Genomic DNA, 14172 nt, shown 5'->3' on the forward strand with positions numbered 1-14172 from the left:
TGAAGAAATAACATGTTTACAACACTGTAATCGTGTTGGTTCCTTTTTGCTAAATGCGATCCATTTATTCTTCTGATGAAAAACTTTATAGATAGGATGCCAGATTACATTTTTACTTTGTTTTTTGAGTATGGGTCCGTAATAATGAGACCTAATTATTCTAAAGAAATTAAGGATGGATGATTACTGAAAAAGTTGGAGTAAAGGATAATCTACATGTGTGTTCAGTATTCTTTATGAAAACAAAAATGTTACAGAAGTTGCCTTTTTTTTTGTTTCTTCCTAAGCTTTAAATTTGAGAAAATTGAATTAGCAGTGTACGTGACTGTGCAAACTTACCTTGTTTTGAGAGCATAATTACCCTGTCCATTTCAATAGCCCAGTGCATCTCCACAGCCCCCAAAGCTGCGAACGCCCAACAGCTGCCGCATTTTTTATCGCCCTGGTCCTGCGAACAAAATTATTTTCGGGAAAAATTTAGAAAAAATGAAGTCCAAGTTTCGAACGTAACAAACAAGTTCTAGGTCCAGAAAAGAACGAGTTGAATGGACCACTAGACAAGGCACGAATTTCAGCATTCTGATACATGTTTCTCCACCAAAATTTCACGTAAAACACGATGCGCATAACGAAAATTACCGAAATCAACTCCTTCCAAAGATATTTAATGATTCTTGGTGCGTGAATTGAAACCACCCGCTCATGAAAACTCAATACTCTACGTGATTCGCATCGGGCACTAAACGTTATCATGAGCGTGTCTGTGATAAAAAAATCTGGCATCCTGAATCTTGACGCTTTGGCTCAGCTATAGAAAATTACTTATAGTTTGAGAAACAAATGGTGGGAGATGAACATTGTTCGATCGAGAAGCTTGCTGAAACCGTTGTAGTGCGCGATTCGACTCAAGTAGAGCTTTGAGTTTCTTGTGAGCGGGCAGTTCAAATTCCTCGCAACCAATGTGAAATAAAAATGTTAGTATCTCCGTTAGGGGTTGGTTTCAGTGATTTTCGTTCCGCGAATCGTGTTCTAAGTAAAATTCTGGTTAAGAAACATGTATCAGAATGCTTAAACTTGTACCTTGGCTAGTGGTCCAATCATGTTCACTTCCACAAGAGTAAGAGCAATTCACAGCACTAATAAGTCCCATTTTGAGGCTTTTTTTTATAGCTTCTTGACCGATGAATGTGACTGCGTCATCCTCCGCTTGCAGAGCATAAACTTAGCTCTTTCTTGGTTCAATACTTAGTAGCATTATTAATCTTGATTTATTCTTGTCATTAGTCAACAAAATTTCCTGACCAACTGTTATGGAGGTTTCCGCTGTAAACAAAATGTCTGCTTATTTTATGGTATCACATCTAAGGAACCTACGAGCGCATCTCTGTTGACGGAATTTTCTTCGTATAGCCATTAAATACATTTGTGGCATCAGAACCGTAATGTTTGATTACAAAATTTACTTCAGCTCTAAATAAACGTTCCCGAATAGGGAACGTTTATAGGGAAAATGACACGTTGAAGAGAATAAGAAGTAGGAGGCGAGTAAAAAAGAGGGGGAGATGAAGAAGAGGAAGAAGACGTGGGATGAAGCCGAAAAAAGAAAAATATAATAAAAAGGAGAATAATAAGATTAAATAAAAGAAGATAAATGAGAAGAAGGAATGGAAGAGTAATAAGACAGAAGTAGCCGAGAAGAGGAATAGAAGAAAAAGGAGAACTAATTGAAGATGATGGAGAAAAAGAGAATGACGAAGATTAGTAAGGAAGAAGGAGAATAATAATAATGAGCTGATGAAGGATAAGCAGATAAAGAATGGAAAAAGGAGAACTAATGGAGGGAGACAGAGAAAAAGAGAGTTTAGAAGATAAGGTAAAAGAATGGAGAAAAAAAGGAGAGGGAGGGAAAAAATAAGAAGAAGAGGGAGAGCAAGAAAAAGAAGAAGAAGATGGAGATGAAGAAGCGGAAGAAGAAGAAGAGGAAGAAGAGGAAGAAGAGGAAGAAGAGGAAGAAGAGGAAGAAGAAGAATAGAGGAAGATGGAGAACAAGAAGAAGATGAATATTAAGATGATGAGGAAGATGAAGAAGAAGAAGAAGATGAAGATGAAGATGAAGAAGAAGAAGAAGAAGAAGAAGAAGAAGAAGAAGAAGAAGAAGAAGAAGAAGAAGAAGAAGAAGAAGAAGATGATGAAGAAGATGATGAAGAAGAAGAAGAAGAATATGATGATGAAGAAGAATGAGAGAGGAATGAGAGAAGAATGAGAAGATGGAGAAGAAGAAGAAGAAGAAGAAGAGGAGGAATGTATCATAACGCACCTGGTGCTCCGCAGGAGGATAAAGCCGAGCGGGTATCCGCCAATCGGTGATGGGGTCCCCTATGGGGGAGCTCCCGAATATCATGGGAACTCCCTCCTCGCTGAATGCGTCTGCGTCCGGGTCTGAGTCCGGGTTCGGGTTCGGGTTCATTCTTAAGTTGTGTCGTCGACGCGACATCCCATTCCCCATGGGTAGATACTCAGGATCCCATTTTTTGGCCGGACGGAATCTCCGATGTCCGCTACCTGTCCGTTGGAGAAATGATCGAGGAGATGATCTGGGGGGAGACAGTGACCGAGCACGAGATCGACCGGGTGATCGAGAGCCGGATGTCGTTTTCCTCCGCGGCGGAGATTTCGATTTCGTCCATTTTCCTTTTCCTTCTCCTTTCCCTTCTCCTTTTCCTTTTCCTCTTCCTAGCATCCGAGTTTGCAGCTGACCGCTCTCGTCGTCTTCGTCGGGTAAATCGCGCGGTGGGCGCTGCTTTCCGATGTATTTTTCAACGAATTCCTGGCCTAAAATCAGTGAAAATCCATGATGTACACTGGGAAAAAAATCTCGGTGTATTTACTAAGAAAAGGGTAAAATTACCAAGAATTCAGAGTTCTATTTGATCCCAGTGTTTTCTTTTCTTGGAAATTACGTCGCACAGTGGATCGAGTCAATAGGAGAGGTCGGACACAATTTGGAAACGTTAAACTCTTTCAACTCCAATTATACAAATTCTTGAGGTTTGAAAAGTGGTTTTATTTGTTTCCTCGTGAAATTTTCGTGTAGCACATTGAAAAAAAAATCTGGGTGTATTTACTAAGAAAAGGGTAAAATTACCAAGAATTCAGGGTTCTATATGATCCCAGTTTTTTCCTGGTAAAAGTACCATTTATGGAATTGATAATTTTACCGAGAAATCTCGGTAAAATTATTGACTTTCTCGGTAATTTTACTGAACCCCGGTGAAAACGTCAATATTTTTTATCGACTGTGGTAGAATTACCGAGACAAAATGGCAAAATTACCGGGAATCGATTACCAATAAAAGTGGTATTCTTACCTGAAAAAAACAGTAAAAATACCGGTTTTAAGGTAAGCTTACCAATAATTGGTAAAAAAAGTGAGAAGGTAAAGATACCAACGGACCTTGGTAAAAACGCCGAGAATTTTTTTTTCAGTGTATGATGTAGTGAGAGTGAGGCAAACTCAATGGGAATAGATCAATTGCGCTGGTGACAAAATCGTGTTTTGATGCTTGATTCTCTTAGATTAGCTAAAGATGATACAGTCTATCCGAATAGCAACTTTCTACGTTCATTATTAACGTCCAGTTACTGCCCTTTGAAAAGTCGGGTTTTTGACTTTATCCCCCGCAGTACTGACACTCTTGGTTTCTTCCACCTCGCTTCCATCAGTATGTGTGATGAAAATTTGCACTGGTTACTCAACGTGAAATTCCGAGGATCGCAAGGTATGGAAGAATGCGAGGGTGTGTCACTACCGCGGTGGATGACGTCAAGCATGTGATTTTTCAAAGGGCGATATCTCGGTTAATATTGAACTTAAGGAGTTGCTGTTTGGACGGATCTTATTATTTCTAGCTAATCTAGAAGAATCGAGCACCAATACAAATCTGCTACGAGCGCAACTGACCCATTCAAAACATGATGGATAAGCACCATCGTGTGATGGAGAGACTGTGCATGCGTGGTGTTTCTCACTATAAAATAAAAAAAGAGGTTCTCCCAGTAAATATGTTTCGCTGTTATTTACCTACGCGAATATTATAGATACAGCGAAGCTGTGAAAAGCATTCTATGAGTCATACTCTCACACTGGAAAAAAGTCTCTTGGATCCAGAGTCCAAGAACTCCAGACTCTTGAAAAATTTGACACGAAAAAATACTCTTGATTCAACCGGATTTTTACTCATATCGAGAGCCAAGCCTCTTAATGTGACGTATATCTGCCAAACGGAACCAGATACAGGTGGGAAGGAAGGGATGTGCTCGTTAGTTGAGGGTGGTAAGAATGAACGGGAATTATAAAGCACCAGTGACGTTAGCGGCGGTGTCGGAGAAGACTACTTTGACCCCCTAAAAAACATACTGAAAGTCCCCATGAATCCGCCTTATGCTAACGCCGCCATTTTGAAAAAAAGGGGGTTCGGGGATCCCGACGGCCGAATTTTGGGCAAAAAAGCGTAATTCGCGGTGAAATGTCACGCGGTGAAATGTCGCATAATCAGGGGTCAGTGGCGATTCTCTGAAATTTTCAGCACCAAATTTTCTGGATTCAACTCTATTGTAGAACACTGGTTATTTGTGAGTCAGTCTCTCTCACTTAGAATCGATAGATATCGATTATCTCACCTACATACATTCAAAAAGGCAAAGCCCAACGTTGCCAAATTTCAAGAATTCTCACTGATTGTCTTGAACTTACTGCTGAGGTCTGTGAACGGGCCGATTCCGTAAACGACGGAGCCTTTTCTTTTTGCCATGAGTTCACTAATTTTGAGCAGGTTTTCTTCAAAGATCCGAAGACGTTTCCTCTTCTCCTGTTTTGTGGTGTAAGATTTCTCGTAGACCTTCATATACCACTCGAATTTTTTATCCACACTCAATTTGGAAAATTTTTCCTGGACACGAATGCGCTAATTAAAAATGGCAAAGTAGTAATAATACAAGTCCAGAAAACTTTTTGGAAGATACATGGTCTGATTTGATCTGCAGAATCCGCCAGACTGCATTTTATGTCGCCTAATTTTCTTACATGTTTAAATTTTTTTAGCAAACAACACATATTCTTAACGTCCTCAATTTTTTGCGAATTTATCCTAGATTATATAGAATCTACAAAATTTCAAGTTTCAGTGTTACTGCATATTTTTAATAAGACACTAGAGAACTAGGCAACATCTAAACTGCCATGCTAAGGAAGAACGCTGTATGAACCTTCGTGCGTCGCCAAATTTCTCTGGGTAAAATGCGGAAATTCAGGAATACTTGTGAAAATTTCCCGTCCACTTTTCCAGAGAATTTTCTTCGCAATATGATTTAAAGTATCAGAAAATTTCAATCACAAATATTCTTTATTTGCATCAAAAATTATTATTTTAGGAGGGGGAATTTGACAACTCTCGGATGTTCGTAGGGCTTTTTTCCTCAGCATGGCAGTAAAGTAATCAGACTGATACTGGTTAAATCCATCCATGAATTGAACGTTTTTATGCTAAAAAGATCTATGCTGCGCGCAAACCCTATGCGCATAGTTCCTTTTATCATAAACCTCGTTTTAAGGGTCAAAGGGGGATCAAAGATCGAACCATATGTTGATGTCATTAAGCACCACAAAACTATCGAATAAAAAGCTTATATATTTGAGGCATGAGTTTAGTTTAAATTTAGTAATATATGATCAAGCCCTTTGACTAACCAAAATCTGCTCGTTTAACAGGCAAGGGTAGAAATACCCTTTCCCTCTCTTGGACTGCGTTGATTTTGGTTTTTTTCGGGTGTCAATTATAAGCGACGATCTCTTTTTTATCCTCCAGTTTATTAATTCATTTTGTGTTCGAAGTGTTCGTTGTGACTTTTCGATAGGGAAAAGACTCTATGCACGGACCCCCCAAAATCGCCCATTTCAAAAGTTAACGAAATTCATACCAGTGATAGAGGGGCACGTCCGGCCTCCAAATCCAGGGTTGGTTTAGTCCCCAGCCCCCCGAGTGCGACGTTGCCATTTTTTAAAGTTGAAACATGTTAAACCCCCTAACTTTTGAGCAATTAAAGATACGAAGGTGCGGTTTGTTTGAGTCGATAGAACATTATAAGGTCTATCGTTTCGTTTATAGTTTTTATCCATTGTCGCCAACTTTACCCAAAAATCGGCAATTTTTCGATTTTTTCAAGGTGCAAAAATACGGTTAACCTAAAAAAGTCGGTATTGGGACATCACGTAGGAAAATAAAAAAACACGCGTAATTAAAGCCCTTAATGTGAGCTTTCCAACGGTATATCGGTTTTTCCGGAGAAACGATTCTATCGCGAGATACATGCCTTCAAAGTCCGACTTGGCGTACTTTTTGGAGGTCCCGCGTCATTCGCACCTCAAAAAATTAGTATTGTGAACGCTGGCAGAAAAACGAAACTCACATGTAATGAAAGCTATTTATGTGAGCTTTTCAACGGTATATCGGTTTTTCCGAAGAAACGATTCTATCGCGAGTTACAGGCCTTTAAAGTCCGACTTGGCGTACTTTTTGAGGTCCCCCGTCATTCGCACCTCAAAAAATCAGTACTGTGCACGTCCATAGGAAAATGAAAATTACATGTAATGAAAGCCCTTTGTATGGGCTTTCCAACGGTATGTTGGATTTTCCGGGGAAACAATTTTGTCGCGAGATACATGCATTCAATGTTCACTGTAGCGGGGTTTTTAGGTACCCTGCGCGGCTTGTTTCTTCGCCCATCGTGATAGTGCACGTCCCAAGTCATATTATATAAGACGTGAAACAGGGAACTAAATAGACAATTTTTGCATCTCGTTTATCGATTCCCTGCCTCGGAAAAATCGATGGTGTCAAACACTGAACGTGAATGAAAACACTCAGAACACATAAAGGGTGCAAGAAAAAAGTCGCAATCTCAGGGATTGTGTTATAGGGGAGACATGATACATAGAAATGGATCCGTTATATCTGAGATTCCATTGAAGTTGTATGTTTAGTATTCGTTTAAAATTTGGTAATTTACAGTTGGCAGTATGTGTCAGGTTCGTCTCTATATCTGCATCTCTCTCTGCATATCTGCATCTTTCTCTCCCTGCTCGCCGCTGCATGAACGGCAGCCTACTTTGATAAGAACTCCCCTGTTTCATGTAATATTCAATAGGACCTGAACCGCTACAACGAACATTCAAGGCATGTATCTCGCGACAAAAATTTTTCCCCGGAAAAACCAACATACCGTTGGAAAGCCCATACAAAGGGCTTTCATTACATGTAATTTTCATTTTCCCATGGACGTGCGCAGTACTGATTTTTTGAGGTGCGAATGACGGGGGACCTCAAAAAGTACGCCAAGTCGGACTTTAAAGGCCTGTATCTCGCGATGGAATCGTTTCTCCGGGAAAACCGATATACCGTTGAAAAGCTCACATAAATAGCTTTCATTACATGTGAGTTTCGTTTTTCTGCCAGCGTTCACAATACTAATTTTTTGAGGTGCGAATGACGCGGGACCTCCAAAAAGTACGCCAAGTCGGACTTTGAAGGCCTGTATCTCGCGATAGAATCGTTTCCCCGGAAAACCCGATATACCGTTGGAAAGCTCACATTAAGGGCTTTAATTACGCGTGTTTTTTATTTTCCTACGTGATGTCCCAATACCGACTTTTTTAGGTTAACCGTATTTTTGCACTTTGAAAAAATCGAAAAATTGCCGATTTTTGGGTAAAGTTGGCGACAATGGATAAAAACTATATACGAAACGATAGATCTTATAATGTTCTATCGACTCAAACAAACCGCACCTTCGTATCTTTAATTGCTCAAAAGTTATGGGGTTTAACATGTTTCAACTTTAAAAAATGGCAACGTCGCACTCGGGGGGCTGGGGACTAAACCAACCCTGGATTTGGAGGCCGGACGTGCCCCTCTATCACTGGTATGAATTTCGTTAACTTTTGAAATGGGCGATTTTGGGGGGTCCGTGCATAGAGTCCTTTGCTTTCAGGGCATTTTTTGCCTGAAAACAATTTTAGCTCCTTCTTAATTTCTCAAATTTTTTCTCATAGCTCTTTTTCCCCTGATCATGGTTATCTCTAATAAAGTAATTTCCACTTTTCTTACCTCAGCCGCTTCTTTGACAATCTCTATTTTATCTTCCAAGGGTGAAAAATAAAACTTAACACAGTTTTTGGGGGTAGAACCCTTGATTTGTTTCTCGTTGAATGCGCAAAAGCAATTACCCTCCACACAGGTGCCGATGGCCCATGGAGTGTTGAGCAAAGCCATCTTCCCGTGTGCAGTGTTACAGTGAACATTGCAGCCCTGCAACCCACCCAATTGGCAAAGACCATCACTATGAACTGTAGGAACAAAGGAGATAATTAAAAAGAGCTCAAAAGTTTTTTTAGGCGGAAAAATCGACGGCGCGGACCACTAAACAGGAAAGGTCACCCCCTGACAGACATTTCATTCTATAATTTATTTTTTATACTCAAAATTTTAGATAGAAGCCTTTTGGCCATGGCACAGAACATGATGTTAAGTATTTAACGACAATCACCGATTCACTCTATTACTAACTAACGGCAAACCACGAGGGACCCTCTAGTCAATCCATCATTTTCTCCCTCTCCCTAAGTCTATACACTGAAAAAAAATTCTCGGCGTTTTTACCAAGGTCCGTTGGTATACCTTTACCATCTCACTTTCTTTACCAATTATTGGTAATTTTACCAAGACAGACTGGTAAGCTTACCTAAAAATCGGTATTTTTACTGTTTTTTTCAGGTAAGAATACCACTTTTATCGGTAATCAATTCCCGGTAACTTTGCCATTTTATCTCGGTAATTCTATCACAGTCGATAAAAAATATTGGCGTTCTTACCAAGGTCCAGTAAAATTACCGAGAAAGTTCAATAATTTTACCGAGATTTCTCTGTAAAATTACCAATTCCATAAATGGTAATTTTACCAAGAAAAAACTGGGATCAAATAGAACCCTGAATTCTTGGCAATTTTACCCTTTTCTTAGTAAATACACCCAGATTTTTTTTCAGTGTAGTAACCTGGAACCACCCATTTCAACCGATAGTACCACTCTCTGCTCCACATGTCTTCTTTGTTTAGCGCTTTGTCTACCAATTTCAACACTCGCCCGCAGGACCTTTTTCCTCACCAACCTGGAACCACCCATTTCAACCAATAGTAGCGCTCTATGTCTCAAGTTGTAAAACGAGCATACAGCGTTGCTCAGTCATTATCCATGTTGCCAGTGATATTCATCTGCAGATAAGTACAGGAAAGGTCTTACTTGGCCTTCAAATAAACGTATTAACTACTACCGCGTTTCAGTAAAAATACATCTTTAAATGAAAATTCGTACACTGAAAAAAAAAGTAGCTTTGATCAAGCATGATGATTCTTGAATTAGCCGCCAAGAATTTTTTTTTCTTGCTTTAAGCTGACTTTTTCTTGATACAAGAAAAATAATGCTTGGGTTAAGCAAGAAAGTAGCTTAGATTAACCAGAAAAATTCTTGATTTAAGAAGAAATACTTCTTGGCGGCAAATTTAAGATTCTTTTTTTCCAGTGTAGGTAGGTGGTTGTCATTATCGCTTAGCTTAAAACTTGGCAAACTTATTTCAAATTAGTTATCTGCCGTCGATTCAATTTAAAAGAGGAGAGGATTATTCTTTGACCTCCTACGTAGATTTCTGGGATGTGACATAGTATTATGCAAGCGGAAGTATTTCCAAAAATGTACTCTTTTCCCCCTTCTTTGCATACGTGACTACCGTGACAGCGAAGAGAGCAGTAAGTTCTGAAGTGAAGTTCTGAGAAAACGGGCTCGCAGACCGGAAAATTTTATTGAAAAACACTTCCGTTCTTTGTCAAATTGCTACTAGGTAATCACCCACGAGACTCCTAGAAATCGTTTGGATGATTTAAAATCGACCGATTATATTTCAATTCAGGGTTGCACGCGTGAAATGAAAAATATGAAATATTGGAAATTTCCGGGAATATTTCATGAAATTTCACGAGGCCGTGTAAAATATTTCATATTCTTCAGGGGCTAGAGTATGCAACCCGCATCAAAACGCTCAAAAACAGAAGAAAGTCACAATTTATACATTTTGCGAAACATGAAAAGGAACCGGTGTTTTTAATATCTATCATAAATGTTTGAAATTTCATGAAATGTTTCACGTGGAATTTCAATAATTTATTTTTCATGAAAAATTGCAACCCTGCTTCAATTACATTAAAAGGGTATTTTTCATTTTCATGCTAGACTATTGTTAGGCAAGACAGCCGTAAATTCTATCTTTTGTATAACAGTAAGTGGCATTATTCTTCCGAAGAACCAATGAAACCACTGTTTTCATTGGCTCTCCGGAAGAATAATGTCACTTACTGCTGTCTTGCCTGAAACTGCTTCATCGTTTGTGCACTTACGACTTTCTCATATGTCTCGTTTTAATACCATTAACTCATTAAGATGAATTTGGCTGTTTCAGCTATTTCAGTGACTTCATCAAGGTGAGATTAAACGAATGCTGCAGGGGACTCGATTTCGAAAATTTAACGCTTACTGCTCTCTTCGCTATCACGGCAGATAAGTCAAATTTGTTTGAATCTTACCTTCGCAGAACAATGAGAAGTAAAATGAGATCAGGAGGTAGATAGTGCGTGGGCGCCACATATTCACTGTGAACGGATAAGGAAAATACTTACTTATAAAACTTTTGGCGTGGAAAAGGGGGAAAATGTCTGAGTATACCAACGCAGAATCGCATGTCTACATTTTTTCCCTCATAGATTCTCAGGAATCTGAAGTTGTGTGCAAGTCACATGTTCAGAACATAATTTCCATAAAGGTCAAGCTAAATGCGCACATCGGCGTGCAAGATAAATGTTATCTGCGTTCAAAATCACGACATCGCCAGAGACACTTTTGCGTATTATAAATTTCGTTTTTTTTTACTCTGGTCGTGCTTTCCTTCGATTTTTAAATGAAAATTGCGATCACCACCCAAACCAAGGTGGGTGGTAGAATGTAGTGGGTGACATGAACCACAACTGGATTGCATTTTGCAAAAAGGAACCACTAGCATTGCAATGCTGCTAAGAGTGTGCAACTTCTTTTGTCTTGGAGGAAATCCCCGATTATCCATTAATAGTTTCTATTTTACTCGCTAAAAACTGGAAATTTAAGACAAAAATGACCATCTAAATTTCATAGTTTTTCACGATTTCCGCAATTTTATTGCAAAAGATGAAGTTGCACAATCTTAGCATCATTGCAATGCTAGTGGTTCCTTTTTGCAAAATGCAATCCAACTAGTCTATCCACGTGGGACATTGCCTAATTTCCCCTAGCGTTTCGTTAAATCACATCGAAACTAACCATCGTCTTGCTTTGAAATTTTATGATCATACACTGAAAAAAAACTCTCGGCGTTTTTACCAAGGTCCGTTGATACCTTTACCATCTCACTTTTTTTTTACCAATTATCGGTGATTTTACCAAGAGAGACTGGTAAGCTTACCTAAAAACCCGTATTTTTACTGTTTTTTTCAGGTAAGAATACCACTTTTATTGGTAATCGATTCCCGGTAACTTTGCCATTTTATCTCGATAATTCTACCACAGTCGATAAAAAGTATTGGCGTTTTTACCAAGGTCCAGTAAAATTACCGAGAAAGTTCATAATTTTACCGAGATTTCTCGATAAAATTACCAATTCCATAAATGGTAATTTTATCGAGAAAAAACTGAGATCAAATAGAACCCTGAGTTCTTGGTAATTCTACCCTTTTCTTAGTAAATACACCGAGATTTTTTTCAGTGTATTCTGTAGTCCAGAGGGGAAATCGCGCAGAAAGTTTCTAGGCGTTATCAGGATTCCTTCTAAAATAATACAATATGTGTGGAAATTAGGTAACACGGAATGTACTTGGGCTGAACTTTCACAGGCCAAGTGAGGGCCGAACAGAAAAAATTGGAAGGCTGCAAGGTAATAGGTACAACCATTAATGAAAAAATCAGAAAAGCACTTACAAAGGAGCGTTGCAAAGTGCCTGTCTGGCTTCATTTTTTTTTTTCAAATTGGGAAAATGTTTGCCGTCATCTCAAAATCAAAAAATCAAAAACCGTGATTTTTCCTCTTCGTATACCGTAGATCGACGGTGTAAGTCGGCAATCACATAACTCGTTTGCGGTGTCTCAAAATCTCCGCCTCTATGTTATTTTTTCAAAGGAGAACAAATTGATATCATTCCTTGAAGGTTTTGCAGAATTTTCTTCGCACAGAGAAGAAAAATCACGGCAATTTTAAAGAATTGCCATTGAGCAGTTTGCCGTTAAAAAAATAAAGTATGACAGGAAGTCTGCGACGTCGCAAACCGAGTTATGTGATTTCCGACTTACACCGTCGAGATGTACATGTGACAAGAGCCTTGTGGACTGTGTCCATGAGTTCAGTGGCGTGGCGTGCTTTGCGATATATCGATTGATCTGCCATTTAAACCTGTGCAAAAGGATCGATTATCCGGGTGTTCGCAACGAACACCTTAATAATCGATTCTTTACCGTAGCTTCAAATGGGGAAATATCGATATATATCGAAGCACGCCACGCCACTGCATGATTAGAGAATCCCGTCACCGATCTCCCCGCGTCGTGCTCGGTCTCGGTCGTTGCCGCTGACGTCACCGGCGCTTTTAAATTCCCATTCATTCTTACGGCCCTCAGCTAACGAGCAGACCCCATCTTTCCACTTGCACATAGTTCCATTTAGCATAAATTCGTCCATTTTGAGGAGAGGGATTCACAATTGGATTGCATTTTGCAAGAAGGAACCAAAAGCATTGCCATGTTGCTGAGATTGTGCGACTTCACCCTTTGCAATACAATTACTGTAATCATGCAAAAATATGAAATTTACATATTAATTTTGGTCTTAAATTTACAGTTTTTAGCGTGTGAAATAGGAAATGTTTACAGATGACCAGGTTTTTCTTCCAAGACGAGAGAAGTTGCACAATCTTAGCAACATTGCAATGCTCTTGGTTCCTTTTTGCAAAATGCAGTCCAATTTTCCCAGGAGATTCGTTTTTCATTTGGACGTATTTATGCCAAAAGGAACTATGTCACACGCAAACCCTATACACATTGTTCCTTTTCGCATAAATACGTCCATTACAGGAGATATGGCAGCGTCTGGACGCTTATACAGCGTTCTCTCTCGGCACGGCAAAATAGCTTGGAGATTTTCCACTCGGACTCACTTCTTCGAATCCATTTATGAGTCAAAGTTCACAATTCAAAATTTCGAAATTTCGAAATTTTATGCACGCAAGCACTTCTCGAGTGTCCAAGTTCAAAGGCTTACTTGGAAGCTTTCTGCATTTGGTTGAAAAATGCACATTTCGAGGAGGAAAAATAGTAGTAGTAGTCGTATAGCTTTCTGAAGATCCACAAACACCAAGTGCAGCTCCTATGGCTGACCGCCCATTTCTTCCATTGAGTACATAGAGTCGTAATGTAAGTGGGTGAGCTGGCGCCACTTTTAAGCATTTTCCAGGTCCCAAATTCCGAGACTCCTATGTGACGCCGGGTCACTTTTTCGATGCATAATCGAGTGTTTGCGATACGCAGGTACCCGGCCATCCAATGTAAACAAAGAAGATAGGAATCACCACGTATTCCACACCGCCATTTTGGATTGAACATGTATCGAATAAGTGACCCGAACTCGGCGCACACCGGGCTCGAAACTCGTCGACCAGAACATGGCGCCAGCTCTCCCATTTACATTACGACTAAATGTACTCTATGTTTTCTTCTCGATGACCTGGGTAATGGTGAACAAATGCTCGACGGTAGACTTACCGAAGCTCTGAAACCAGCCTGCGGGCTGATTATTGAAATCGATAGACAAAGCTATAGACGAAGAAGACATAGGGGGGTATGGAACGATCCTATTGGTTGAAATGTGTGGTTCTCTTAGACTAAGGGAGAAAATGATGGACTAACTGTCGGGTTCCTCGTGGATTGCCGTTAATTAGTCTATTACCTGCATTTTTGGTCCATTGCAACCACCAGCTTCCACCAATAGGAGCCCT

At 39.6% G+C, this 14172-nt stretch overlaps 1 protein-coding gene across 2 annotated transcripts in view; it reads right to left on the reverse strand.

The window, feature by feature from the left end:
* The window catches only part of LOC109040384 (uncharacterized), a 29703-nt gene extending 18692 nt beyond the window's left edge, over positions 1–11011 (reverse strand). The window contains exons 1-5 of one of the 2 annotated variants that reach the window (XM_072304136.1): positions 10687–11001; positions 8163–8401; positions 4754–4949; positions 2318–2832; positions 340–448 (exon numbers count right to left, since the gene is read on the reverse strand). In XM_072304136.1, coding sequence (XP_072160237.1) covers positions 340–448; positions 2318–2832; positions 4754–4949; positions 8163–8401; positions 10687–10747 — 1120 coding nt within the window. In that variant the 5' untranslated portion in view covers positions 10748–11001. Of the gene's footprint in view, positions 1–339; positions 449–2317; positions 2833–4753; positions 4950–8162; positions 8402–10686 lie in introns of both variants that reach the window. The other variant, XM_072304137.1, reaches the window with a different exon arrangement.
* Between the last annotated feature and the right edge of the window lie 3161 nt (positions 11012–14172).

The sequence above is a fragment of the Bemisia tabaci genome, chromosome 9, assembly GCF_918797505.1.
Source record: "Bemisia tabaci chromosome 9, PGI_BMITA_v3".
In the NCBI taxonomy this organism is placed as follows: Eukaryota; Metazoa; Arthropoda; class Insecta; order Hemiptera; family Aleyrodidae; genus Bemisia; species Bemisia tabaci.